The 26,438-nt window shown below is 43.2% G+C and overlaps 1 protein-coding gene across 2 annotated transcripts in view; it reads right to left on the minus strand.

Moving 5' to 3' along the window:
• Positions 1-4,007: 4,007 nt before the first annotated feature.
• Positions 4,008-26,438, minus strand: part of GPC6 (glypican 6) — a 1,113,398-nt gene continuing 1,090,967 nt past the window's right edge. For both annotated transcript variants that reach the window (XM_060636854.3, XM_060636855.3), the window contains 2 exons: positions 12,132-12,307; positions 4,008-8,432 (listed from right to left, as the gene is read on the minus strand). In XM_060636854.3, the coding sequence (XP_060492837.1) occupies positions 8,230-8,432; positions 12,132-12,307 (379 nt within the window). In that variant the 3' untranslated portion in view covers positions 4,008-8,229. The remainder of the gene's footprint in view (positions 8,433-12,131; positions 12,308-26,438) is intronic.

Below are 26,438 nucleotides of genomic sequence, written 5' to 3' on the forward strand. Positions count from 1 at the left end.
GCATAGAAAAGTAGCCTTAACATGCTTATTCACGTGCAGTGGTTCAAACAAACAAAACCCAATAAAATCAGTACTATGTCACTAACAAGCTTTTAATAAAGCCGTTCCGGTGACATTTCTTTGGCTTGATATAATTTGGGGACATCTAATTTTTCACGTGCAGGGACTCAGTATGTACCAATTCACAATATGTGACTCAGGACCAGAGATGAATTAAAAGACTGTTAGGGTATCATTCTACCAGACTCAGGTTCCTGTGGCTGAGCTACTGGGCTGGTTCTATAAATTAGCAAGAGGTTGATAAAAGCTGAAATGATTTACATCAGATCCTTTAAGATTTGGGTAGACTAGGTGTGGGACAAAGTAAAAGAAAAAAGGGACAGAGTAGACATACTGAGAAGACCAAGGTAGCTTCTCTGATCTATAAAATAAGGGTAGTAATTCCTGTCTACTTCATGGAGGCATGGAAAAGATTAAAGCTGTCTTTTGGGTGAAATGCTTTATGTAAAAGTAAGGTATTTTATATCTTGAAAGAGAAACAGGGTTTGTAGACAAAACCCTCTGATTTGACATTCGCTTAGCATTATGAGATGTCGAAAAAGTACCTTTTTAAGAGACATAAAAATCTGTAATCAATAACCCCAGTTCTCTCAGATAAGGAGGGCAGTGGGAAGTGGTGGGATCCCACGATAAAAGGAGCTTCAGTTCTATGAAGAAGAAAGGCACAAGGGTATCTTGTCCATGGGTATTTCTTTCTTTCTTTTTTAAAGTTTATTTATTTATTGATTTATTGAGAGAGAGAGAGAGAGAGAGAGTGAGAGAGAGAGAGAGAACCAGCAGGGGAGGGGCAGAGAGAGAAGGGGGGACAGAGGATCTGAAGTGGGATCTCTGTGCTGAGAGCAGCGAGCCGATGCAGAGCCCTAACTCATGAATCGTGAGATCATGACCGGAGCTGAAGTCAGAGGCTTACCCGACTGAGACACCCAGGAGACCTGGTCTTCATTTTAACTGTGAAAACGATTGCCAGGACTTTGATTTGGCTGGATCTTTGATGTCATAAACTTTGCAAGATCTTTTAACAGTCAGTTTAGTGAACAAAGCAGCCGAACTGTTTGAACTAATTGTTAGATTGTTTTGATTTACGTTTAGGATTCACTTGACCGCCTACACAGATAAATAAATGGTAGACAAGGCTAATGTATGGGAGGAGGCCCTGAGAACTGGACTAAGCACTGTGGATAGTTTGCTGACTGTGAATATGATGTGTAAGCCAAACTGACAGAGTGAAAGCAGATTTGATACACGTGTTCCTGCCCTAGGCATTACACTTTGGTTCACGTGGCCTTAAGTTCACAAGAACTCCGAATCAGTATTTAACTTGGATTTTAATTTTGAAAAAATAGAAAACAGAATGCAACTCAATGGCACCGCATCTCAGCGCAAAATTTTAATATATGCCCTCCGAGCAAGTAAACATCTATGGATTCCTGTTTACACACTTGTTGCCAATTCTCAGAATACCCTTGGATAATTTTCTTGCACTTACAATAAAAAACCCAAATTGTCCTTTCATACTGCTATTTTTCTCCCTAGTTATTACAGATCTCGGTTCATATGGCCTCACCTTTGTGACTAGGCAAGTTAATTAAGCTCGCTGTGCTTCATTTTACTCAGTATAAAATGGGCATTATTATTCCTACCTCATAGAGATCCTATAAAGATCAAGTACATAAAGATCTTAGCATAGTTCCTTGCTAAAATGTGCCTTGAAATACTCGTGAGTGCCACCAGCAGGCCTGCTCTTGCAGTGACGGATCCTTGTAGGGTTTCGGTTTTACCAGGTGGTAAAGGGCCGTGACTTTGGCCATTCAGCTTAATATGGCTGCTGTTTAGCTTTTCAACCATTTCCCACCACCCGATAGCTCACTTACTAGTCCCCAGCCACGCGGAAGTACCCAAAGATCATTCCTGGCAGAGATGTTTGCCTTTGATACTTCTCTGCCTGGAACTCTCTGTACCCAGGTCTGCACGTGGCTGTCTGCCTCCTGTCATGAGATCGCAGCTTGAGTATCACCTGGGGACCCTCTCCTGGACCGCTAGGCTGCAGGAGAGTCTCCTCCTAGTCACTATCCCGTTTCCCATTCTAATTCACTTTCTGATGCCATCTTGTTACTTTCACTTACGTGTTGTCTGTCTCTCCCCTACTAGGATGTAAGTTGTGTGGGAGCAGAAGTCTTGGTGGCTTGCTCTGGCACCCAGAACCGTGTCTGGCACACAACGGATTGCTCATTACGTATCTTTTGAAAGAACGGATGACTACGACTTTCTAAGTCATTTTCCCCCTTTTTTAAAAAAAACCCCACGGATGCTTTTTCCTATTGAAAAGCAGATGGCTTCATCCAAGGTAACTATTCTAACGCTTGCCTTGAATCAGTCTGTCTGTCTTCCTGCTTCTGTCTGAACATGAGCGCTCACGGGGTACATTTCCATTTTCTTGCTCTACTTTATGTTTCGAGGTAGGCAAGTGGACGAACTCCTTAAGCAAGCTGTAAAGGCAGGCGTCTAATCCCTCCTGGCTTCACCGTGTGCTGCATTGATGAGCCAACAAAATACATTTGGCTCTCTGTTTACATAAACGAGTAAATGTGTCTACGGAATGGAAATGCATCTGTACTAAATGAAGGGTGAATGTCTGTTTGAATAGACAAACACGTGGGTGCATCTTGGTGGCTCTCGAGCTGGAAACAACCCTCCATGTCTTATTGTTAATATTTTACAAATTGGTGTTTTAAAAATCAATGCCATCTTTCATGTTGGTGAGTATATTTTGGCTATACCTCAGTCTATTTATCCAAGGAGCAAATTAAAATAAATATTGTTGGGGCACCTGGGTGGTTCAGTCATTTTAAGCATCCAACTTCAGCTCAGGTCATGATCTCAGTCTGTGGGTTTGACAGTCCGTGGGTTCAAGCCCCCGCATTGGGCTCTGTGTTAACAGCTCAGAGCCTGGAGCCTGCTTCAGATTCTCTGTCTCCCTCTCTCTGACCCTCCTCCATTCATGCTCTGTCTCTCTCTGCCTCAAAAATAAATGAGCATTAAAAAATAAAATAAAATAAAATAAAATAAAATAAATATTGTTACCTGATAAAAGTTTCTGTGGTTTTATTATTTTTTCCCCGAAACCATTAGATGTTTTTCCTTTCCATGAAATTGGATTCAATTTATTTTCAAATACAATTTGTTACATTCTGATTTTGTAGGTGGAATTATCCTAAAATTCCTTAATTCTCTGTAGAAATCACTTTTCTCGTTAGAAACCAAAATAGCAATAATGTGAGCTAAATTATAATATTGCTAACAGTTAAACATTGTAGTGTTGATAACTTTATTTATATGGTTTCCTTTATTTAAAAGAGCATTCTTAAAAGAAGTGAGGTATTCGTAGTAATCGTATTTAACTGTAGTAAAGAATGAATACTTTCCAACTGGTGTTTTTGACAACCGTGATCAGTACCTAGAGCAGGTTTAGCACAGAGTAGGAGTTTAATAAATATTTGTTAAGTGAATCTTTAGCATGTTACACAATATTTAGCATTCCTGATAGCACGGAAACTTGTAGAAATGTAAAAATCAATGCAACTTGCTGAATTTGGAAATGGTTAGTCTTTTCACATATCATCTTACTTTTCTCACCTCAGTGATAAAGTAAGTATTGACATCAGTTCTCAAGCCACTAAATTTTATCTTAGAGAAGAAACCAATACAAAAGAAGAGAGATATAGCATCTTCCATACACATTTGGAAAGCTCTTCAAAGTTCTCGAGTTCTAAAAGTTCATGATTTCAAATGCCAAGCATACTGAGGTGAGTGGTGCTGATTTCGTCGATGGTTCCTTTTCTTTCTTTTAGTATTGCAGTTTCTAAAAAGGTCTCAAGCAAAAAGAAATTCAAAAACTCTGAAATTTAGACTGTGACAATAATTAAGAAAATGCAGAAAGGGCACCGGTAGATTTTTAAAAACTATTTTAATACAAGATTAATAGCAATTTTCTATCCAAATCAGAAATGAAAAATCTTAACCCAAGTAATATTCATTTGACAGTCACATAAAATTTTAGGTTTGATTGGTGCACACATTTGTCCTGCATATATATTATGCATATGCACACAGAGACCTCACTGTTACGCACCTTCAGGTGTCTTCTCATGAAAGTACCTCATTACAAGACGATGTCAAAGATTCCAGAAACTATTCAACTCTGAATGAGGTTCAAATGGCCCCAGGCTAGGCTGAGTCCCGTGCCGTAGCAAACCGTGATGTAGCAAGGCTCCAGAATGCATACAAATCAATACTCTACTTGTATAACTTGGCCTGAAACTAAACACTGGCTAATGTCTCCGCCAAGGAGAAACACGTTGCAAATGTATAGGTTATGGTCTCCTTTACTCTTCTCTTGGCAAAGCTAAACTGCGCCCCACCCCCACCCACTTTTAAGTTGAAAGTCAGGTCTATTCGTGACTGTAGGTAATTAAAAATGAGTTTGTATTTCTGCAAGTTTTGGGTGAGTCAAAACTCACATTTGCTAACACTTCCACCTTTAATCAAACCACCTGAAAATTAGCCTTGCAAAGAGAAGCAATAAAAGAATCACAACTCAGGAATTTGCTAAGTTTTTATTCCTCCTTGGGGACTTTAGTTGGTGTTCAGTGTGTAGCCAAAACATGTATGTAATGGCTAAAGAATAAAGTAGGCTAATGTCTGCAGCAGGGAATATAAATTAAATATCAGGGCTCTGTGTCCAACAATATTTTCAATGTGTTTGATTTATAGAATGTTGCTTTTATAATGACTACTTAATAGTGTTTTTCAGTGTAGACGAAAATACTACTTTGTTAATATTGCCCCTTACAAGTAAAGCGGGTAATACCAGCTACTTATCCGGGTAAACCACCGTAAGGGAATCCGATTGCCAGTGCTGACGTCGTTCTATGATGGCTCTAATCAAAGTACTGACATGATCTCCACGAAAGTGACAGAAGGCTGTCACGGCTGTCCTTCAATACAGAACCCTAGGCAGAGCTCTACTTGGTGAATTTGCAACTCATTCTTCTCTGCTAAAGACTTTAGCCTCTGTTTAGCTTTTGTTATAACATATACAAAGTATAATATACACCAATTACAGACGTGTATTTCTGTTAGAAAAATACATATTATAACTAAAGAACATGTAAATAGAGGCACTTCAATAAGCTAAGTGTTCGCGGTTATGAGCATCACCCAACAATTTCTAGTGTCTGATTTCAGTGAGCCCATCCCTCCCTACTCATAACAGAGGTTGTGATGTGATTACAGAATTTAGGAGACATCAAAGTAAATGAGGGCAGATCGGGAGAAATCACGGAGCATTATTTCATCCCCTATCACTATAGTGAGATGAGAGAAATTAATTTGGCGGAGAAGGTGGGGAGGGCGAGGAGGAATGTCAAAATACTTACTGAAATGGGATAACCAGATTAAACCAGTTCCCTTAGGACAGAAAAAGCCTCATGTTAAATTAGTCTGAAAAAATCATACAACATAGTCGGATGATGATAAAAACTAGGAAGTACAATTTGAAGAATATTTCGACCACATCCATGCAAGTGACTGATGTTGTGGCATCATTAACTGATAGTCATTTCAGCTCTCTGCCTGGCTCTTATGGATCACTATATCTCACCAATATGGATACTATCGATATGAAGGTGTTGAAACAATTGGAGCAGGCGTTTATATATTATCTGTGTGTTTCATGTGTACAGAACATGGGTTCACATTCATTACTATAATGTGTATTCATACACATGCACAAAACCTTTCGGGGGTGAAAGCACAAAGCAAACAAGGCATTCTGATCTATTTCGTAGAAGACGATGCAGAAATATTTAAAAAAGGAAAGACCTGGAGTTTAAAGCCATAAAAACAAGTTATTACTCATATATTCTGGAAAATCAAGATTGATTTAATTTGTATTGCACCTTAATTATTGGAGAAAGACAATACTGATTTCTGAACATACGATGGAATGAGCAACTTGAATAGAGCATCCTTCATAGAGATGTTTTCTGTGTAATTGGTGATAGGAAGCTGAAGTTTGGCAGTGAAATGGATGGTTTTCTAGACGTGTGCAATGCTGAATTAGATTAGGTGTTAATTTCATAAAGATTTAAATGAAAAGATGCCACAAAGTCTCTCAGAACCCTACTTTTCATATTTCATTAGGCATAAAATAGCAATAGATGCTTCTAAATACTTTTCAGTTTTGCAAAAGTGCTCAAATATACTTAATACTATTGTGCCGCATGTGTTCTACTTAAATGTGATGACTAAATCAATAACTAATTATAATTTTGATGAGAGCGAAGATCGAAAGATACCATTTACGTGCCATTTCTGTCAATGGGTTAAATAAAATGTGACTGGCAGACGATGGTGTCTTGAAGCATTACTTTTCCCAACCCCAGATCGTCATAAAAACCAAGAAACACGTGGATAGCCAAACGTATTAACAAAGCCCCAGTTTGGTTTATTTCGCTTCTCTCTAACATGGGGAGCATAGGGCCTGGCTTTGGTACACTTGGTGGGTCAGTTAGGCTTGTGGCTCTACAGTGGCCTCTTGAGTTAGGTCGTGTGTCCAAGTGCCAAGCGGAATCCTAGGCTGAAGGCGTACATGAAAGCGATGGTTTTGTGTGTATACCACATTCCTTATGGATACGGTTCCCATCACCAGTACAGTCCTGCACACCCATGGCTCTCCCCATGAGCTCGGTACCGTCTGCAGCACCCAGGACAAAGCACGCTCATGCAAAAAGGATGTGCCCTGGCAAACTTTTAATAAACGGACAGTTAGAGACGTAAAAAGTTCTCTTTCTTGATTCTTGGTGCTCACAGACTGCTGAGGAATCCCTTCTCTGAGCAGCACAGAACAAGAAGAGCTGGTTGACAAAACATTTTCGTTACAAAGGTGTGTCAACCCTGAGCTTGGAATTAAGAAGTTAAAATCTGTGATTTATATATAGAGAGATATAAAAATAGATGATCATACTAAGACTAAAAAAGTGAAAGAAATCTCCATGTCAATACTATATATATATTTTTTTGTCTTGACTTTTTTTGTTGTTGTGAGTTATTTTGTAAGAGAATGCCCTTGTGATGCGGAAACCAATTGCCACAAAGCAAATAGTTAAAAAAACGAAAACTCACTCACAATTGGATCTAATTGCTTGTAAGTTCATGAAAAGAACTCTTACTTTGGGAGCGTAATGAGCCCAGGGGCAGAAACATCGAATTAATGTCAAACCTGTGGCTAAAGCAAAGCTCTTGTTTCATTGAAGATTATTTTCAGTTGAGACCCTTGGGGAGGATGAATTGGTGGGAGCCTCCATTAGTCACTGGAGATGAAGAGAAAAATCTGTGCCAATTGGATACAGCGGACAGACATCAAGAGAATTAAGGACAATGGTGCCATCACTGAAATTGAAATCGGGCAAGGTGGGAGAGAGGTGCTGGGTCGTGGCAATTTTGCTCTCGTATTAAAGATGGAATTCTAAATTTAGTATCAGTACCCCCAAATCAGTTTGGTATTCTGTGGACAGAGTGCAAGACGGTACCTCCAAGACAACACTGTATTTTCACCACATTAAAAAAAATTCAAACTTTCTCTCCCAAAGCATTTTGCAAACCTGATTTATCACAGAAAAGCTTACACTGGGAGTCAGCTGGCAATGCCGACCTCACAATGGTAACGCTCTTTTATTTTTCTCTCTTGTTTGCTCCTTTGTTGAAAATGCAGTTGTTTTGGGGTTTGGCCTGATTTTATGAGGAAAATTATTTTCTTCCTGACTTTTTTTTTTTAAACGGGAAAAAAAAACTCACAACGTGAGATTCCTTTACTTCTGCAGCATAAAAGCAAATGAAGGTAAGAAAATCTCCTGGTACGAAAGATTTGAGTAAGAATTCTCTAGAATAAACAAGGTCCCCACAGATAGCTGAAGGAAAGAGGAAGCAGTCCAGTCTGGCACCCGGTACTCTTTGGGCAAACAGAAAGGGAGGCAGAGTGCAGTCCTGCTCTCTTCTCATCGAAAACGGTTAAGTTGTGTGGCATGGTCCATTGTCCAAGAGTGTAAGAAAAGAAGGGAGTTGGCCGTTCAAATAGCTAAAATGCAGTTTCATTTGACCAAAAACCCAGGATTATCTGCACAGTCTTTGCAGTGCCAGGACCATGCAGACGAGAGACCCTGAGAGCAGGGAGTGGCCGAGCTGGGCTGCGGAAGAGTCTACTTCTCTCCGGTCGGGGTCCACGGCGGGGGCCTCGGTGGTGACAAACTCAAATTCCGTGGGACACACGTCGTCCATGCACCCGCTGCCACTCCCAGAGCCACTGGATTCATCACCTGGCGTGGGCAGATTGAAAAAGACAGTTAGACCACAACTTGGAAGGAGTAGGGGCACACACTAGATGTGGGGCAGGTTGTGGAAGGGCCTCCCTGCCCCCAACTGCCGCAAGGGGTTTGTTTGTAGCGGGCAGGTTGGTGGTGGGCGGGGAGACCATATGCAAGTAGATGTCTGAGACACAGGGTTGACTGATAACCAGTTACCCAACTTAAGAAACATGTGAAACCTGAACCGGACAAGAGGCCATGCCTACCCATGTTGGCTTTCGAAAGGTACTTCTTCTTCCGGCTGATGCTGGTATGTCAACCCAACTTCTCTGGGTCAGGGTTGAGGTCTATGGCTAGCTGCTTGTACGTGCGGGGCCCATAACCCAAGGATGGTGTTTATATTTTCCAGTGTTTGAAAATGAAGGATGATACTTTGGGACACATAAATAGGGTGTGTGGGAACGCTAAATCTCAGTGTCCACGTATGAGGTTATGTTGGAACATAGCCGCCCCCATTCGCTTATGCGTTCATTGTCTAATTCTACATTCATGTATGGCCCTCAAAGCTGAACGTATTTCACAACTGGCTCTTTCCAGAAAAGGTTTGCCATTCCCTGCTGGGAACTAACACCCAAGTGCCCACTGAGTATGTCATCTTAGCGTGACATCTTCCCCACTTGCCCAACATGCCTTCTGGGCCTGCTGTATTCCCACTTCTCACGGGTTGGTTCCTTCTTGTTTCACAACCCTGTGTCTCCAAACTGGGTCCCAGTTCAGTCTCCATTAATCACTAGCTGTGTGAAAGTACTTATTACCATGTGCAACTGTATCACTAACTTGCTTGTTTTCTTGTGCCTTCCATGAGAATGTACACTTGTTGAGGGTAGAGACTGTGTGCGGTGTATACGGTTCACTTCTGGATCCCCGTTGCCTTTAATTGTCCCTAGAAGGCAGCAGATGCACAAGAAATACTTGTCGAATAATTAAAGGTGCCTTGGGAAGTATCTTCAGCTTCTGTGTTTCTTCAGCTCAACAGAGACAGACAGTAACATCTGCCTCTCAGAGTTTGTGTGAAGGCACCCTGATAAAATGTGGGATGGCACCAAACCCAGTGCTTGCAAAGATGCCTGATAGAAAAAAAGTATGGTTCCTACAGCAAGAAGGACCTAGGTGTTAACCTGCCATTTTTTTTATTGAAGTGAACTAGGGCAAGCCAATTAGCTTCACTGAGACTCTCCTTTCTCACCTGTAAAAAGGAGAATATTCATTCATTATCTATTTCACAGAATCATTAGGGGGTATACGTGAGATAATGCTCCTGGAAGGACTCAGGAAACTGTAAACCTGGTCATGACATTTACTCTTTCCCCAACTTGCTCAAAGATTCATTCAATAGAGCTAAATTCCTCCCCGTTGGCCTGAACCAAGGGTGGGCGGGTTGAGCTGCTCCTGAAATGCTGGCACCATCATGACTGTTAGATGCTACATTAAGTAAAATCAGAGTAATGCAGGGACCCTTCTAATGTCCCCCTGAATAAACATGGCACAACTCACCACAAGGTTTTGTTTTTTTTTTTAATGGGACATCTAAATACCAGGTAAGATCACTTGATTACACTATACCAGGTTCTCAATATTTTCTAGGATTTATCTTTTGGCCTTTATGAGGGGGAAAATGCCCATTAATTAAACTCAGAGATATCAGAACTGCTAAGGGAATTGCTCTTAACACTGGTATTATGAACAAGAAGTAGTATAACCTTTACAAAGATATTATTAAAGTGATTTAGAATATTAAAAACGTGGTAAGCAAATAATGACAGGAGATTCCAGCTGAGAGAAATAATGGCCCCATCTCTTTCTGAAAAGGAATCAGAAACGCAGGAATTTAAGGGGCGATTTTTTAAAATGTCAGAAGCAGGAAGGGTGATGGCTATAAGATGTGATAATGGCTTATATGACAGACGCTATCCTAAAATAGGGGGCCAAATATGGGGCTTGGGTTAGAGCTAAATGATGCTCTGAACTGTTGCTAATTTTTAGTTTCTTTCAAGGGAAAGTGGGGCACGATCTCTTCTCAGGCACACTCCCTAAGCTTTGCAGATGGACATGGGCATAACCTCTTTAGGTCAGAGAGGAGAGAGAAGCAAGGGCAGCCTCAAATAATTCTTACGTTCTCTTGAATTATTTATTCCTATAGTCATTCTCCAGACAATAAAGGATTTCATAAGATAGAGAAGACGATGGATGCATTCAGAGGAGCGAAGCTAAGGAAGGAGCAAGGGAGAAGCAGCAAAGGCTCAAAACCTTGTGGAAGGTTCTCTTCTGAAGAAGAAGAGGTTTAGAGAAATAATAGGAGGATTCTCAGGGGGTTTACAGCAAGAAAGTCTCGTGGGTTGGCCATTAGCCTGCATTTAGAAAATTAATTTTTGGGTTACTTAAAATGGAATAAAGCACTACAAATTTTCTGCAGGGGACAACTCAGTAGGATGATGGCTAACACTTAGATGACTTCGTATCTTCCATCCGTAACTTGTTTCTTTCTATCTCATTAATTCAAGCACACAAGCATCATCTTTTGCTTCGGTGACCAAATTACAGAGTCACTGGTGACTCCACAGCTTATGTCCCAGAAATCTTTTCCTAAGAACTCTCTGTAAGGACACATATCTTTAAAAAAAAAAAAGCCCAAAACAATAAAACACACCCCCCCCCAATTTTTATAGTTATGCTTCTTAAAATCATTTACACAAACTCCAAATTTCACTTCATGTTCACTTATTAGTCTTTCCAATCGCTTCTGACATTTTGTGATAGCTAATAAACTAGTCATGTGTAATACTGCACTAACGTTTCATTATTTCTCTCAATATTCCAGATACAAATGTCCATGGTTCATGTATGGGAGTGACCGGACAGAGAGAGAGCTAATGCAGTTGAATCCACGGCACATGAGATATTATCTCAGTTCCTTTACAGATGGCTGCAAATGAACTTCCTGATGACCCGACCTGACACTCAAGATATAATTTTAAGACCCCAGTCAATCAGTGGTGAAACAGGGATTCCAGCCCAGCCTCGTCTGAGCAATCTTCAGGACATTCTTCTTTTGGTGGTTGGGGGAGTGGACAGGAGTTGAGATGTAAATGATGATGGGGGAAGGAGAAGATGAAAACATTACTTGGTTGCTTTATCGTTAATAGATCAACTGGCAGATGAGACTTACTTTTAGCTTAGGTAGCACTGAATGTAATGCAGCGCAACTAATCCTTAAGACCGGTTATGATTTGGGGCGCCTAGTGGCTCAGTCAGTTTAGCGTCCGACTTCAGCTCAGGTCATGATCTCATGGTTTGTGGGTTTGATCCCCGTGTCAGGCTCTGTGCTGACTGCTCAGAGACTGGAGCCTGCTTCAGATTCCGTGTCTTCCTCTCTCTGTACCCCTCCCCAACTCATGCTCTGTCTCCCTCTTTCAAAAATAAAATAAACATTTAAAAAATAAAAAAAAAGACCAGTTATGATGTTAGGATTTTAGTAGTCTCCTAAGCCCTGTGGATCAGAGCTCCCTGTCCCAAGGACCATAAACAGCTCTGCAGATCGGGCAAGAATGACATAAGATTACAGGTGTACATTGCTTTTGAAGGGCAACTGTGGCATAATCTACCCCCTATCTTCACTATGGAAGTTACTGGCACCGGTAAAGACTTCCTTACTCGTGTCCTGGAAGTTGACATCGTTGCCATTGTATGCGTTCTTTAGTTTGTTGGTCATCACGCGTAGAGCCATGATCTGCTGCCTGATGAAAGTGTCGGGCCGTGTGATGTCCACGTCTACCTCAGGGTTGTTAATCTGGTTGGTCAGCCCATCATTCATGATCTCAGGCAAGTATCTGCAGGGTCAACAGAAAGAGAACAGATTAGTGTGAGGCAAGAGGGGCTTCGGTACCAGGTTGTGCTGTGCTGTCTCTGACAGTGGGCCGGAGCTTTGGCAACAACTGGCTCTGCTCCTGCAAAAGAAAAAAAAAAAAAACAAAACCAAAAAACCAAAAAACCCAAAAAGTGAAAACAAGGAGTAACTTTTCTCAGAGGGAGATAGGGCCATAAAAAAATGGTTTCAGAGTGGTTTTTAAAATGGTACTGAATATGCAGGGAGGCTTGCCTACAAAGGAACGTTCAGTTGCGGACTTAGACAAGTTGTTTCTTAAAATTAACTACTTTCTTCCCTCCATCCCAAATGGTAGATACTGAAGTCAAGGGCTTGCTAGCTTCCTCAGCTCTCTGGTTAATTTTGCTAAGAACCGAACTTGTAAATGATACACGCTCTTTAGTTCTCTTGTACGAGGATGCTCTTTCTCAACTGAAGAGGCCTAACCTCAGACTCTAATCAGAAGATACTTCTGGATATAAAAACCCATCTTTGGAAAGTTTGAGGAGTAACCAGTGAGCACTGGAACGTTTGAAGCGTCCATCAGGGTTTTTATTTTGTAATAAAATCTTGGATCTAATGTTCGATATTGGGCAAAAGAGAAGGGTAAAATCTAATGGTTCTTTAATTCTCTCACTGGTAATAAAAGGGCATATTCCTTTTACTTGAACTAAAAATTTTAAACTGTCAATTCCTTGATGTCGACTGCCCATGCTGCCTCTGTGCATTTAGACCAGTGGAGACTAAAGGTCTCAGAAAAGTGCTTGGAGCCCTCTCTGACTCCTCACTCTCATGACCTGCCTGTTCGCAGCCCCCCTTCTCCTCTTCTCCTAGTGTTCCCTGCACCTGCTACTTCTGTCTCATTTCCTGTGTCCCTCCTCGAGTGCAGACGGTACCAGAGCCTCAGACCGACTTCCCCGCCCGCCTCTTCCTTTGTGGTGCATCTTGCACATGTGGTCTGACTAATTTTCACAAGATACTGCTTTCATGTCACTGTTCTGCTTGAAAGCTTTTGGTGACAGTAGCTGATGCCGAGCACTTACTGTCAGGCACTGTGTTAAGCCCTTCGCGTGTATTTTTTTTTTTTTTTTAGTGTTTTATATTTATTTTTGAGACAGAGAGAGACAGAGCATGCACGGGGGAGGGGCAGAGAGACAGGGAGACACAGAATCCGAAGCAGGCTCCACGCTCCAAGCTGCCGGCACAGAGCCTGATGTGGGGCTCGAACTTGTCAACTGCGAGATCGTGACCTGAGCAGAAGTCGGATGCTCAACCGACTGAGTCACCCAGGTGCCCCCCTTCATGTGTATTTTTAAATTCAGCCCCCGAGCAAATCTAAGAGGTAGGTGCTATTTTATCCCCATGTTGCAAAAGAGAAAACAGGCCTAGTGAGGATGAGTAGTTGTGCAAAGTCACAGAGTTAATGGATGGCAAAACCGCGAGTTAAGCCCACTAGGTCTAGTTTCAGAGTCCACGTGTCCCAACAGTGCACCATACTGCCTGGGTGATCACAAATGACAATTCACATTTTATAGCTCAGCAAAGCCCATTTCCATCCCGTCTCTACTCATGCTGCAACAATCCCTTCAACAATCCTTGCCTTACAGGATCTATACCTGTATACATCTTATATCTGCCCGTCCCACAGGGTTTCCTTGCCTGCGAGGCACTTTCCAATTTAAGTCCCAAATATCCTTAAAGACCCAGGTCAATCTTCACTTCTTCTTTAAGATATTTTTCAGCTTTTAGAGACCTGCTCATCCTTCCGGAGGGCTGCCAGGTTCGTCTGGGCATTTGGTGCACTGCACAAAGTCACCTGCTCAGGGAGGGAGTTGGGCTGAAATCCAGCCTGAATTCCATGCCCACAAAGCTATGCACCTGCAGGGCACCATTCACCAAAGGGACACGCTTTTCTTTTGAGGAATTGTTTTATTTTCAAACATTTCAATGCATACCAAAGCACAGACAACAGTGTAATGAACCCTCAGGTACCCATATGAATGCCTTTTTCTAATTCTTACAAAGGTGCTATATTTGTCTTTGTCCTGGTAAGAAACAGATGGCACACTCAAAGAGGTAATAAAGAGAGTTTGAAGAAGAGACGACTTATAAAGGTGGGAACAGGGAAACCAGCGCTGGCTGACAAAGGACCCCAAGGCTGCTAGCAGCAGGAGAGCCCCTGGGAAGGAACTGCCACCAGAATGAGCAAGAACTGAAGTCACAGATGGCCACCAAATGATGCAGCAACTGCCAAACCCAGGCCACTCAGGGAGGGAGCTGGGGAATGACACGCTGACCTCTCTAGTCCCTCCTTCTGACCACGTACTGCCTCCCATCAGAAGAAGCCCACTGGAAGCCAGGGGGCAAGGGCACCCAGGTGATGTGGTTTGTAGAGATTCTCATTCAGGGCACCGACCAAGATGGAGAGAGGAGGAGTAGATCTCAGGGGAATCAGGACATCTAGGACAGGGGCGCGTTGGCTGGGGCCGCCCTGCTTCGCTGCAGTCATCATCATTCCTGCACTGCCTCTACTGTGGTGCCCTGTAAGCTGGGAAGATGTCCATTCCTCTGTTTTGTCCTTCCTACTTACTTATCCCTGTACAGTATACATTCTCTTAAAATTCTTCCCCTTCCTGCAGGTGATTTTCCAAGTTCTGGAAACCAAAGGCTCTCTATCCATCAGCCTCCAAAAGAAGAAATAGAAACACACAGAGAGATTTTCATATTTAAGCCATTTTTCAGCTATTGAAATCTCATGCATGATGTATTTGTGTATGAATTGGTTTATCCATTTTAAATCAGAAGTCCTCTGAATGAGCTCCACATCTTCATCCATATTTTGAACAAAATCGACTTCACAATGTTCACCACGTAATGAATAATAAAACACACAGTGCACATTGCAAATTCTTTTCCACAAAGCTTCACAGTATTTACTGCCCTAAAAAATGCCCTAATTGAAAATTTTAAAATTTGGGGACCATTTCTCTTTATTTTTGCAGCAGAGCATAACTTCTGTATTGTCTCTCACTATATCTGGCGTATTAATAAATTCTTGTTAGATTCCGCACTTGACTCCTAAAACATAACATTGGATTGACTGTTGCTGACATCAATTATATATCCGGAGCTCCATGAGCTCTACTTAATTCCAAAGCCCACTGGAATGAATGCTAGAAAGTGCAGGCTAGCCTTTGCTGACACAGGAGTTGAGAGTGGCCGAAAGGTGACCGCCCGTTCTGGGGCTGCCCCTCGACATTTTGGACGACGGTTCCTGCAGCAGTACCTGTGCTGAGTCAGGGGAAGGCTTTGTTGCTTTCAGATGCTGTGTGCGCGCGCGGCCAGCCGAGACTCATTTATCAGCAGCCGCCTGCGATAGCTTACATGGGAATGCGACCCCCTGGGAGTCTGAGCGTCCAGGAACAATGAGACGCTGCCAAATAAACCCAGCCTCTAACTGTGCCTACCGATGCTCAGCCACTTACAATAAAAACAAGTAACAATGCCCCTGTGTCCTCAAGAACCTTTTCTCCTTTCAGTGTATTCAAAGGGTAACTTCAGATACAATGTGGAAACTTACACAGAAGGCACAGTTGAAAAAGAAAACGGCCATTTTGTCACTCCAGAGGTACCTCCTAAGGCCAAACGTATGGCTGTCCAGAGTGCAACTTGAGGGATCCAGAGAAGCCCGGAACTCAGGCTTGATCGCTTTGTGAAACACTCATAGCCCGAAGAAATGGATGCATCTTTGAATCCATACTATTCTTCCCTTTATTAGATTTGGCACCAGCTTCTTCGTGTATGACAGCATTCTATTTTTGCATCAGGACAGTATGGGGAGACATGGAAAGGAAACAGGATCTTGGTACAGATAACCCGGGCTCCAAGGCCGGATGCACATTTACCCGGCACGAGGAGAACCCAGAAATGAGGACAGATTGGAAGGTGTAACAGGGCGTCATTGTTTGTCATGTCACGCTTCTTGCTGGGTGTGGCAAGCAGGTGGCATCCGTGAACAATCAAGCATGGAGTCCCCACTCTGGGTTACCTTCTATTTTGCAAGAGCATGTAGAGGAACTCGATCTTCAGTAGTTTTGCAGAATTCGTTTTTTTTTTTTCACATCTGTTAGGGTCCGAATGTTTGTGTTCCCCTCAAATTCACATAAAAACCTAATGCCCAAAGTAATGGTTTCAGGAGGCGAGGTCTTCGGCAGGGGATTCGGTCACGAGGGCAGAGCTCATGAAGGAGGTCCCAGGGAGCTAGCTCAACCCTTCCTCTAAGTGAGGACACAACTGAAAATCTGCAACCCACAGGAGGACTCTCACCCGACCATGCTAGTGCCCCAATGATCTTGGACCCCAGCCTCCAGAAGTGTGGGAAATAAATCTCTGTTGTTTATAAGCTACCCAGATGTGTCATTTTGTTACAGCAGCTCGAATAGGCTAAGACCACATCTCATTTCATATTGTGGATACAGACCCCCTTGATTACATCCACACATGAGAGCCGATTAGGGTGAAAGAGTCCCGTAGGAATTTGGCTGGGTGGGGGGCACTTATACATTCAACCTTGTGGGTGGCTTCAGGCTCTGTGCTGGGACTTTCCTGGCAGAGGTGACACTCTCTGTCACCCTCTGTTGCCTGACACTACAGAAGGTTCCCACTGGCCAGCCACAGTGCCTGTCATTGTCACCATTCAAAATCACTCCTTTCAGTTGATATATGAATGGGCTTGCCAGGAGGACAGACATGTTAACCTACCTGTATTTGTATTTCTTATCACCTCATTAATGCCGATGGTTGTTCTGGCATAAGGAGCTGCACAGTGGGGGAAAGGGACACACAGTTCTCACCACTTAATGGGATTTGAAAGCCAGTAAAAGTCTGAGAAGGGAGACACCTGCAAGGAAGGTTAGCCTGGTGGTACCCTGTGGGGTCAGCAGGAGCCAAGTGGAAGCCAGGGCAGGAATGGGGAGACTGGGGTCCCCAGGTGCCGGCCTGGGTTTGTTTTTAAGACAGATGCTTCTTTCTCCTGCTCCTGACACAAGGGACACTGGACAGAGAAAGGTAAAAGCGGGGGCACCTGGGTGGCTCAGTCGGTTAAGCGTCTGACTTCAGCTCAGGTCATGATCTCGTGGTTCATGAGTTCGACCTGCATGTCGGGCTCTGTGATGACAGCTGGGAGCTCGGAGCCTGGAGCCTGCTTTGGATTCTGTGTCTCCCTGTCTCTCTGCCCCTCCCCCATGCATACTCTGTCTCTCTCTCAAAAAAAATAAAATAAAATAAATAAAGCATTAAAAAAATTAAAAAAGAAGAAAGGTAAAAGCGGATTCAGTCCTGCTCGCTGTCACAAATGAGCTGCATTCAATCCATGTCTCGCCAGCAAGTTCTAATTCTAAGCTACGTATTCATTTATTCCTGTGGGTTTAAGAGTCTTATGAAATAGTAGAATGTTAATACAGGTCCTTGTCTGGAAAAATTTTCTGAAGTTTTTTTTTTTTTTCTTTCTTTCCTGACATCTCCTTATTAGTAAAACTTGATCTGATCTGAAATGAGGCTGATCATACATTTCACTTATCCCACTGTAGTGGGAATAGTAATACATCTTGCTGCAGAAATTTAATGTGTTTGATTGCGAGTTGCAGCCTATGGTATATGCACTCTGATGATTTTTTTCTAAAAATCTAAAAAAAAAATTTGAGTTCAGAAACACATATGGTCACAGGGATCTCAGAGAAGGGATTGTGAACCTGTGGTACCCATAACTTCTTTCAGAGGCTTTCTTCAAATCTAAGTTTTAAATTTCACATCTGTTTGGAATGGCTATTATTTTAAAACAAAACAAAACAAAACAGAAAATAACAAGTGCTGGTGAGGATGCAGAGTGGAGCGTAAGCTTTTGATTGTCCAGGCCTCCATTTCAAAGACACGCATCTTGAGTCAACATATGGGCCACTAGCCACTAGCAAAACAACCAGGTAAGGGGCTAGACTGCTCTCACCCATGAAGGTTCCCTTTCAGGAAGCCCTCGGAAACCTGGAGAACTCACTGCTTGAGTGACCCATATCTCCCTTCCCATGCCCTAATTCCCACACATAGGTTTTACATTAGTAAATTAGCCAATCAACAGTGGACGTGAGAAACTCCAGGCACCCCACACTTAGACCCAAATGAAGGTAAAGCCCAAGGTCATCCCCGCTCCCCTTGACCTTGCTGTGTGGCCCTTGAGCGTGCCATGCCCTCTCCAGGTCGTAATACATCTTGTTCCTCAAAGTACCCTGATGGTGTATTGCTGAAGTGCATCCTGTGATCATAATAAGAACCACGAGAGCTGACCCAGCCATAAATAGGGGCGCTGGTTGCGGAAATGTCTACGGAGCCTGCGGTGAGCGATGTGTGACGAGGCCAGCAGAGCTGGCATTCCTGACTGAAGCTGCTACCATCCATAGGCTCGGGAACATGGAGAAATTGGAATTCTTGTGTTTGGTACAGGGTGTGCAAAATGGTTCAGCGCTTTGGAAAACAGTATGGCGGTTCTTTGAAAAATCAGACTTCCCATATGATCTAGAAATTCCACCTGGAATTTTCAATCTGAAAGAATTGAAAGCAAGTACTGGAACAGAGATCGCTACGCCTCTGTTCATAGCAGCATTATTTACAATAGCCAAAAGATGGATGCAACCCATGAGTGCATCAACGAATGCATGGGTACCCAGGTGTGGTCTATATGTACAGTCCACTCCACCTGAACAAGGAAGGAAATCCTGACATGCGCCACAGCATGCATGTACCTTGAAGACACGCTAAGTGAAATGATCCAGACACAAAAAGACAAATCTTGTGCAATTCCACTTCTATGTGGTAATTAGAGTAGTCAAATTCAGAGAGGCAGAAAACAGAATGGTGGCTGCCAGGAGGTGGGAGAGGGAAGAGTGGGGAACGAGTCTTTAATGGATTCAGGGTTTCAGTGTAGGAAGAGGAAAAAGTCCTGTGGATGGTTGGTGGTGATGGGGTACAACGTGAATGTACTTAATGCCACTGAACTGTTACGTTTAAAGGTGGTAAGAATGCTGCATTTTACATTATGTATATTTTACCACAATTTAAAAAAAAAAATCTCAGTTTTAAGTGTAACTTTTCTGAAGTTCTTGATATAGTTTCCTTTCCCCCTTTCCTTTTTTGTTTTTTTGTTTTTTTTGACTGGAAAGTGAAATTACTCAAAGCATACTGTGACTTTATGACTAAAGTGGGTTCAGACATTCTTAAAGGCTGCTAAGCTAGAGTTGTCTATGACATTAGGTATTTCAATGGGACGTGACCCTGAAATATGGTCAAAAGTGCAGAGACTGACCTAGGACCTGAGATCCTCTGGGACCCAGCAGTGTGATCGTGGGCAAGTGACTTAGCTACTTTATATGATTATATATTTTATATTTACATGAGCAATACTTACCTTATTTGTTCCATAAGCTGACATATTGAGCGAAAGTATATGAAAATGCTTAAAAATCTAACATACTACACAATCCTAATGCATTCTTATGAAAATTAAATTGTTAACAGGGCTTTTCCCATGCCAGGCTTGTTTCATAGGAATGTCTGATGGCAGGAGAATTTGCACTTTTAGGTTTATTTATTTACTTTGGTAATCTCTACATCCAATGTGGAGTTGGAACCCATGACTCCAAGAGCAAGAGTCACATGCTTTTCTGACTGAGTCAACCAGGGACCGTCAGAATTGGGACTTTTAAAGCCTAGACTCCTGTACAGAAGAATGATTCACTGTGGCTTTCCTCTAGCTGGAGAACACATGACACGAAACTGGGGACCCTTGAAGGACACAGAGCTCACTGATTGCAGCAGCGAGTAGAAGCTACATTCTTGGACTTGGCCTCTTTGCTCATTGGCAAGATTCCCTCTTATCCATTCTTCCTTCGTAGAACCAGAGGCAGCGGACTCCAGCGCGCACAGGACAAAAGGCCCTCGCGCCAGGTGTCAGGGCTGCTGAGCGGCTGACAGCAACATGCTCATTTCCTGGTATTTGTAGCTGCATTTTGTACCACTTGCGGGAGGTGCATGCAGCGTCCCCCTCCCCCAGGAGAGTCAGACTTCAAGGGGTCTTTCCTCCCAGGTGTGCACAGAAGGGAAGTGCATGCCCGGGAATGCTGGGTGTGACAGTCTCCAGTTCTCTCCCCAGACAGACTTCCCACCTTCCTGACGTGGTTGCCTGGCTGCGTATACATCAGATACTCACAGTTCTTTAAGATGCAGCTAGAGTGCTTTGGGACATATTCTGCAATCAGACTGAAACAATATTGTCCTGCCAGATCTGCCAGGTCACTGTCTTTGACACATTTCTCATCACCATGCATCATTTCATCCGGCTTGCATCTGCTCAAATGTACCCAGTCATGACTTGCTATTTTCTTGGCTTAGTCAACCCACTCGGTGGCTGGTGAGAGTGACTGATCTGTTTTCTAGATTTTTCTAGGTTTCCTATTTCTTACAATTTACTGTATTTACCTCCCGGCCCGAGGAAAGATTTCCTTGGGGACCCAGTTATTTTTGCGAGGACCGGGGGCCTTAAAAACCAGCACAGGCTCCCCGCGAATGCTCTGTTTTCAACTGATCCAATCAGTCCTCGTCCTCAGCCAGGATTTTGTTTGCCTCCTTCCGGAAGGCACTTTCAGGAACGCTAGACACTGAGGGCTAGACACCGGCTTACAAGGAGGGGCAGCAGGAAGCTGCGGGGTAGTTTTAAGAGGGGGCGGGGGGGCGGGAGGAATCCGGAAATGACTGCAGAAACCCTGGCGATTCTGAAATAACACGTGTCCCATCATGAACTCCATGTGCTGTTGAGACTGGCCTCTCTCACATTCTGTTGCCTTCTTCTGGCTCCTCCCACCATCTCCCATGCTAATCTTTCCTTCTTAACTCCTATGGCCTTAGAAAAACGATCCCCATGAAGCGGAAACAATCCTTAAGGAAGATACAGATGATGTAATTTGACATAGCTATGGTCTCAAAAAAGTAAGAATTTGCCTCTATAGGAGCCCAAAGTAAGAGCCTATAGGAACACCACGAGGGTTTTATTTTTTCTGTGGCTGCTACGTGGAAAGTTCCAGCCTGCATATGCTAACCATATACAAGTTTTATCGCCTGCTGAGCCCATTCTTTCCTGTCTCCATCTTGTCGTTCTCCTCCAGCTCCTGTGCCCCTAGCTCGCCCCCGCCACCCGGTTGCCCACAGTGCCCTTCTCAGGGGTGACAGATGGCCGCACATGTCCTCCCAGGGTCTCTGGGAACTTTAGGAGGCCTAGATTTGTAACCCGCACAACGACGCTTTACTGTTTTCCCCCGTGGACCTCTAGATTATTATCGATTTTCCTCCCTTACTTACTAACTTCCTTTCAATTCCTATTTGTCTGAGTTGAGTCAGTGTGGCTGCATCGTCTCTCATTTCTCTCTAGGAATTTGCTTAGGTAAGTGAGAAATGGAAGAAGTTACATTTGCACACTTGCTTTCCCATCGGTCACTGAAGATGCCTCCTAGGCTGCTTTTCTTGAGTGGCAGACACTGCTGAGAATTCTGAGGAAAATTCTTTGCTAGCCGTTCTAGCAAAGGAGGATGTGAATCTGAGGACTAACTGCTGTAGGTAGAATGCTTGTGTCCCCTCAACTCCCAAAGTGATGGTATTAGGAGGTGGGGCCTTTGGGAGGTGATTAGGTTTAGGTGCAGGTGAAGCTAGTAGAACCTCCATGATGGGATTAGTGCCCTTAGAGGAAGAAGAAAAGATCAGAACCCTCTTTCTGCCATGGGAGGGCAGAGAGAGAAAGCAGCTCTCTACAAGCCGTGAAGAGAGCTCTCACTACAACCCAACTCTGCTGGCACCCTGGTCTGGACCTATTAGCTTCCAGACTATGAGAAATAAGTTTCTGCGTCAGCCACCCAGACCATGATGTGTCTGTTTTAGCAGCATGAATGAAGGCATTAATCGAGTCAAGTACTGGCCAGGGAATCAAAGTACCCATCCTTAGCCCACAGGGCATGTCATCGGAGACCAGGGCTTTGTGTGGACAATACCCTGCATTGTGAAGGCTGTGTGGCATTTCCAACTTAAAATTCTCTCCGATGCGCAGGTTAAGCCTAAGCTATTCATTGTCGAGATGACTTCAACCTGGCCTGTGCTCCTGTTACCTTCAGCGACTGACGTTACAACTGAGCCACGTGACCTCCTTGGCCCGGTTGCTGTTGTTGTTTTTAATTTAAGGAAAGCCCCATTAAAGGAAACATCAGGGCTATGCGTGGAGGCAAAGAGAAAACAACAAATCGTAACATGCTCCCGGAGGTGTGTGCGTGAACTGAAAAAGGGAGTATCTTACATGTTAATAGGGGCTTAAAGTAGGGCTGCCAGATAAAACTACAGGATTGCCAGTTAAATCTGAATTTCAGATAAGCAGTGAATCCTTTTTTTAGTATAAGTGTATTCCATTTGGTGTCTGGTGTTCTGTGCCAAATTTGGCAACTCTGTCTTAAAGCCTCACTGCTCAAAGTGCAGTCCCTGAATCAGCAACACGGCATCCCCGGGAAGCTTGTCAGAAATGCAGAATCTCAGGTCCCAGCCCAGACTCACTGAGTCAGAATCTGCGTTTTTCCCACATGCCCCAAGAATTTTACCGGCACAGTAACATTTGAGAAGAACTGCTTTAGAATTTACAACCTGGTCTTTAAATTGTGCCGAAACATTGGCAAGGGGAAGGGAAGCAGGGAACCAGTCTTTCTGACAGGATGGAGATTTAAGTGCTGACAGGACGTTGGCACACTGGCATTTTCCTCCCCTTGAAGGGCACAGTCTCTTCCCTCTAGCTCACCTCCTGTTTCCAGACCTGTTTAGCTACTGAAGCAGAGTGAGATCTGCCAGCAATGACTCAGGGTGGGAGCAGGAAGATGAAAGGGGGGCGTTCTTATTCTAGAGGAGCCACTGCCCCCAGACCCTTGGCCATTATCTGAATACAGCAGATTCACCCAGTGGCTGCCATAGCAGCCACATCTATGTGTATCTTGCTCTCTCTATTTAAAGTCAGCATCAATGTCGGGGCACCTGGGTGGCTCATTTGGTTAAGCCCCTGACTCCTGGTTTCTGCTCAGGTCATGATCTTGCAGTCTGGTGGGTTTGAGCCTCATGTTGGGCTCTGTGATGGTGGCGTGGAGACTGCTTGGGATTCTCTCTCTTTCTTTCTCTCTCTCTCTCTCTCTCCCTCTCCCTCTCTCTGTCCCTCCTCCAACTGCACTATCTCTGTCTCTCTCAAAATAAATAAAACTTAATAAAAAATAAAGTCATCATCAATGTCAACAGGTGCCATTCATTTAGTAACGGCTATTCGGGAAAATATGACACACTGGAGGAAATGGACATATCCATGGTAGTTGTCATTTTGATTTCAGAAATGTTAACATGGGAAATAGTTATGCTCCTGAATCAGGAAGTATGGGAGAGAGCTGTGGAGTGGTGTTCAAAAACAGCCAGGAGAAATACGGGTGTTGGAAGACAAGTTGGGTCAAATACTTAGGATGAGAGGGCTAAGGAAATGGTATGCACGGAAGCATGTGGCTATAGGAGTCAGATGGACAAAACATAAAGGGTGGCTCAGTTAGTTGAGCATCCAACTTTGGCTCAGGTCATGATCTCATGGTTCGTGAATTCGAGCCCCACATCGTGCTCTCTGCTGTCAGCACAGAGCCCACTTTGGATCCTCTGTCTCCTTCTCTCTCTGCCTCTCCCCCACTTGCACTCTGTCTCTCAGAAATAAATAGAAACCATTGAAAATTTTCAGAAAAACATAAAGAGAGGAAGAAATGTCTGGGTTGCCAGTGGCCTCATGAAGCAGGCTTGAGTTAGGAGCTCAAGACCATTACCAGCTCTATCGAGGCTAATAGGCACCTCTGTTCCATAATCCATTAACACTTGTTGATAGGTTTTTTTTTAACCAAGTTCTTTGATAGGAATAACCCTTTCTTTCTCTCTTTCTTTCTTTCTTTCTTTCTTTCTTTCTTTCTTTCCTACAAAACTGTTAAGAAGCCCTATCACCTGAAAATCCATACTTCAAATGTAGGGAAAAATAGTTATTATCTGCATTACAAGTGGATTTTTCAACTTACAAAATAGTTCAGTGGAATTAAAAAAAATCTCTCATATGTTCTACATCAATTAATATTTGGGTGAGAATGAGAGCAAAGCTTCAATTAAATGTAATTCAACAAGTCTTTATGGGTTATCTACTTACTGTGGTATTAAATATAAAGTTATTAAGATTTCATTGCAGTGGAAGAATTTTTAAAAAGGAACTAAAAGAAACTATGAAATTTTAATTTTTCAATGAGAAGATAATTTGAGTCACAAATATCTGACAGCCTCATTTTTTTAAAATAGTATACTGGGTTAGGTTCTGGAATATCCTTGCAAATGATTTTATTGCATTAATTTTCACAATTTCCCTTACCTGCATACAGTCCCCTAGTGGGATCCCATTGACCTAAGGATAAAATTCAAATCTGGTCCCTAAGTACTGCTTGGGGTGGTTCTCTACCTGTGTGGTCCTTTCCCAAACCTACAGTGCAACAGTATGGTCCTTGACATTCCAAAATCCACGGTCCTGTCTCCAGCCACTGTGCTTTTCATTGGTTGACAGACATCACTGATGTCATATAACACTTAATTCACAGAGCCTTGCACAGCGCCTGGGCAGAGGGAGTGCTCAATAACATTGCTGATGGACTGAGGAAATGAATGAATGAATGAATGTAGATCCACTAAATCTTTTATAGATCTAAGGATCTGTTTCATTTGTTCTCTTAACCTGGGAGGGAGGAGAACAATATTTAGCAGCATTTTGTTTTATTTATTTTTTTTAATTTTTTTTAACGTTTATTTATTTTTGAGACAGAGACAGAGCATGAACGGGGGAGGGTCAGAGAGAGGGAGACACAGAATCCGAAACAGGCTCCAGGCCCCGAGCTGTCAGCACAGAGCCCGACGCGGGGCTCGAACTCACGGACCCCGAGATCATGACCCGAGCCGAAGTCGGCCGCTCAACCGACTGAGCCACCCAGGTGCCCCTAGCAGCCATTTGTTTTACAGGCAGGATATTGACGTGAAAAGAATACTGGGTTCGGATTTGGGAGATTTCCAGCTTTTACCCTTGCTAGTTGGGCAACCTTAGCCTAATCATTTACCCTTCTGCATTCTTGATCTGCACGAGAAATTCAGCTGAACCCGCTCTCCCCTGGCTCTAACTTTAATGGTCATCATTGTCCCCATTCATTTTCTTGATGGAGTGTATATAGTCCCCTCCCCAATTCCCACCTGTAACAGTTCTTTATATTTCTTTTTGTGGATGCACTAATAGCCAGCAACCTGTGTAACCATGGGAATGTAGTTCAAAACACAGCCTTCATTTCGGCCAAGGCTGAAAGGTAAACACAGATGGGTAACAGAGCAGTTCAGAAAATCAACCACTTTATTCATTAGGCCATCTGGTCATCCTTTACAGTGTCTTTCTGTACAATCATTAGGAAAAGACACATTAGAAACTGTTCAACTTCACAGCTGAATTTTTCGGGCCAAAGGTTTCCTTCCTACAAGGCTGGACACTGGTAAATTACTAAAGCATTTTCGAGGGGCATGTTGTTGATACTGTAGACAAATACCTGTCTACCCTCATGATCTAAGATTTGGATATTGATATTCTGGAGCAACTTGAAATGATTACGGCTCTTTCCATAGCTGTCTTGTTTTTGCCTCGCGAAGCTCTCCCTAGTATGGCTAATAATATCATTACCAATAGATGCTTAAAAAATTCCACTCAGCAGTGTGAGAAATAACACCTAATGAGCATCTCACTTGCACCCCTGCTTACCTTCTGCAGCTGCTTCTGAACTTAATATCCCTGTACCTTCCTGTTTCCTTTTGATCACAGCTGCTTCATATGCTTGAAAACACCCACGAAGGCGCAGAACAGACCCCCCTCTTAACTTCTCCACCTGCTGGTCAATCCCCAAAGATTCCTTGAGTCCAATTTACCAGCTGCTCTGCCCACC

The sequence above is a fragment of the Panthera onca genome, chromosome A1 (assembly GCF_046562875.1).
Source record: "Panthera onca isolate mPanOnc1 chromosome A1, mPanOnc1 haplotype 2, whole genome shotgun sequence".
Classification (NCBI taxonomy): domain Eukaryota; kingdom Metazoa; phylum Chordata; class Mammalia; order Carnivora; family Felidae; genus Panthera; species Panthera onca.